Consider the following 3,228-nt stretch of genomic DNA (forward strand, 5'->3'; position numbering starts at 1 on the left):
CTCTGTCTCTGTGTCTGTCTCTCCCCTCTTCCCCCCCCCCCATATTTTCGCCATGGTCTGGACAGTTTGCTGACGGCCTCTGCCCCCGGCCCCCGGCCGACCCGCATGCTGCAGGGCTTCGAGAGGGTTGTGATGCTGCTAACCGTGTTCCGCCGCCTAAACTCGATACAGGCGGGGCGCTCCCTGTACTTACGCACCGTCCGCCCCGCTCCCCCTCCCCTCACTCCAATCGGCGGCACATTCGAACTCGACACCCCTGAGACGCGATGGAAGACAAAATAATACAGTCGAAAAATCACAGAAACGCCAGTCGAGTCGCCGCCACACAAATTCCCGTGTTCTTCCCCTTCGCTGCAGATTTTTCCCAGCTCAACATCATTTCCGGTCACGAGATGGGGACCTGATGCAATCGGTGTGCTCGGTGGTGAGGGCGCGAACTTGTGTAGCCGGCCGTCGCGCTGACCCCAGTGCGCTGGTGAAGTGCGGGGGAAAGGGGCGGTTGACCGACCATTGCCCCCCGACGTACGTACACTCTGTCAGTGAAATACACACACAAAGGTAGCCGAAAAGTATTTGACTTGCCGGCTTAGTGTCAGAAAAGTAACTCGGCATTTTTAAGCTCATTCAATTTTCCTATGTGTAAGATGGTGATAATCAATCATTTGCTGAGCGATTATTGGCTGACCGAAAAAGTTTCATTCTGTCTGTCTGTCTGTCTGTCTGTCTGTCTGTCTGTCTGTCTGTCTGTCTGTCTGTATGCACGATAACTCGATAACAAATTAAGTTAGCGATCTGGGGTTTTTAGGGTTGTTTTGTATCTTAAAAAGACAGATCGAGTTCAAAGATGAGCATTCTAGTTATTTACGAGCAACAGAATTAAGAGTATGTAATCATTTTCGGATGTAAAAAGAGTTACCGGAGATTGCTTGAAAAAATGTCACGACACTCATTTCTGACAGTGTACTGACCCCAGACCACACCAAACGCACCAGCCGCAGCGCCTCGCGCTCTGGTTCACCAACCCCCGTCCAAAACAGGTTTACACCCATCGTGTGTGGGGGCCACTAAAACCACAAACACAACAACGAGAAAACTTAGTTTACTTAAATTCTTTATTTATTACACTTATTTTAAAGACGTTTGGATCTGTCAACTAGAAGCACTAAACATTAAACACTGGGCTCATATCAAGCGTTTGAACATTCGATAGGACTGCGACGGCTGCGATCCACTTCGTTTTCCGGAGCGGTGCCACCCTTAAGGAAAAAGGGGTAGCAGGGTGACTTCAAAGGCAGTTTTGTGGCCTCTTCACAAGCCGAGACGATCACGGCGGTCCCGTCGTCGAACGTGGCTCACGGCAGGAAGATGTTGTTGTAGGGCACCTTGGCGAAGATGCGGCTGGCGAGCGCCTGGAACGCGGCCCCGAACGTGTCGTCGATGGAGGGCTTCAGCTCGCGGAGGATGTCGGGCCAGTTCTGGTTCAGGAAAGTGTTCATGGTGTCTCCTGTGGGGGGCAGAGCGCGTGACAGATTAGCGTGGCGGTGAGTTCTCTCTGACTGACTTACTGACTCACTGACTGGGAAATGAAGGAATCGCTGATTGACTTACCGAGTTCCTTGTTGCCGTTGAACAGGTTGTCGAATCTCATGTGCAGCTTGGAGGTGTCGAAGCTGAGGGAAAGCTTGTCGACGGCGAGGTGCTTCTGCCCGTTCTTCGTGATCTCGTGCGCCGCCAGGGTGAGGTCGGCCGTCACGTCGTCTATGGGGGCAGCAAGAATCGAGATAAAGACAACCGATCGCAACCTATGCATGCAATGCTTGGTAACTTGATAGTACTTAGTAGTACTTGGTAGTACTTAGTAGTACTTGGTAGTACTTAGTAGTACTTGGTAGTACTTAGTAGTACTTAGTAGTACTTAATAGTACTTAATAGTACTTAGTAGAACTTTGTAGTACTTAGTAGTACTTGGTAGATCTTGTTAGTACTTAAGTACCCATTGGTACGTACCCAGTTGCAGGCTGCACTGGCCAGAGCCGGTGATGGGGAGCACCAGGACGCGCCCGTCGATGGTGTAGCCTCCGTCCAGCCTCAGGGGGGCGGCCACCTTGGCGCGCATCGAGATGCGGTGTGCCTTGGGGTCGTAGCTGGCGAGAGGACAAGCTCGATGAGTATGAGAATGTCGAGCGCGCAAGCGCGTCCGACCGTTGAGATGGTACGTTTCTGGTGTTGGGGGAAGGGGGGGGAGGGGGTACAAATACTATGCCCTCCCATCAGATTTACGATCACCATTGGAGTGCATATGGACCCCATGATATTTGTGACCCGGGGTAAAAATACCATACGATCGCTATGTTGATCGGTGTTGGACGTAATATGATGCCATACTTATACTCCCCCCCCCTTTTTCCCCCCTAGGACGCGTCGAATCTGGTCTGTCGTACCTGATGCTCATGACCTCGGCCGAGCCCAGCCCGCGGATGCGCAGCTTCTTGAAGTTGAGCGAGATGGCCACGGAGCCCTTGGGCGCGCCGCTGATGTCAGCCGCCAGGATCTCCATGGGGTCGATGGACAGGACGCCCAGGCTGGGCACGCCTGTTGGCGGCGGGGACGAGCGTTAGCAAAGGGATCGAGCGCAATCCACGTGCCTTCATCCTAACAGTATAGTGTCCCAATAGTTGCGGGGCGGTTGTTGGTGTCCATACGGACCCCATGATATTCCTACCCCGGGGTAAAAATATCTCGGGGTCCCTATGGACACCAATGACCGCCCTCAACCTTTTGGGACCCCATGGTAATTTGGACCCCCTAAAGTCACGTGGTGTCGGGTCAGCCCCTGTCGGCGCTACACTCACCCTTGACGAGCTCGGGGATGACGACCTGGACGGCGGACTTGAGGCAGCTGGAGAGCTTGGGGTCCGACACGCTGCATCGCGGGAAAGAGGCGGCTGAGGGAGGGGAGAGAGAGGGGGGTTATAGAGTTTAGTTGTAGTGAGGTAACTTGTCAATGGGGCTGGGCGGTACATTTTACAAATAGGGGCAATATCTAGACAATTGGAGTGGTTTTGTTCCAAGGAGAAGAGGGCGCCTGGTAGGTAGGCAATGGTGCGCAGTCGCACTGGGCGGGTGGCCTAGCCTACGGCCCGCAGGGGTCCAGAGAGAGGACGAACTAACTATGAGCAAGCCTCTGAAGCTCTCGCTTCTTGACAGGACGTTGGTATTGACCCCCCC

The 3,228-nt window shown here is 53.5% G+C and overlaps 1 protein-coding gene across 1 annotated transcript; it reads right to left on the minus strand.

Moving 5' to 3' along the window:
* Positions 1-975: 975 nt before the first annotated feature.
* Positions 976-3,219, minus strand: LOC113211643 (protein takeout-like). Its single transcript, XM_026430089.2, has 5 exons — positions 2,853-3,219; positions 2,442-2,592; positions 2,008-2,144; positions 1,609-1,758; positions 976-1,504 (listed from the first exon to the last, which is right to left on the minus strand). The coding sequence occupies exons 2-5, from the start codon at positions 2,555-2,557 to the stop codon at positions 1,353-1,355; spliced, it is 555 nt and encodes a 184-aa protein (XP_026285874.2). The 5' UTR covers positions 2,558-2,592; positions 2,853-3,219; the 3' UTR covers positions 976-1,352.
* Between the last annotated feature and the right edge of the window lie 9 nt (positions 3,220-3,228).

The sequence above is a fragment of the Frankliniella occidentalis genome, unplaced genomic scaffold (genome assembly GCF_000697945.3).
Source record: "Frankliniella occidentalis isolate FOCC.00 unplaced genomic scaffold, Focc_3.1 Scaffold27, whole genome shotgun sequence".
NCBI classification, from domain to species: domain Eukaryota; kingdom Metazoa; phylum Arthropoda; class Insecta; order Thysanoptera; family Thripidae; genus Frankliniella; species Frankliniella occidentalis.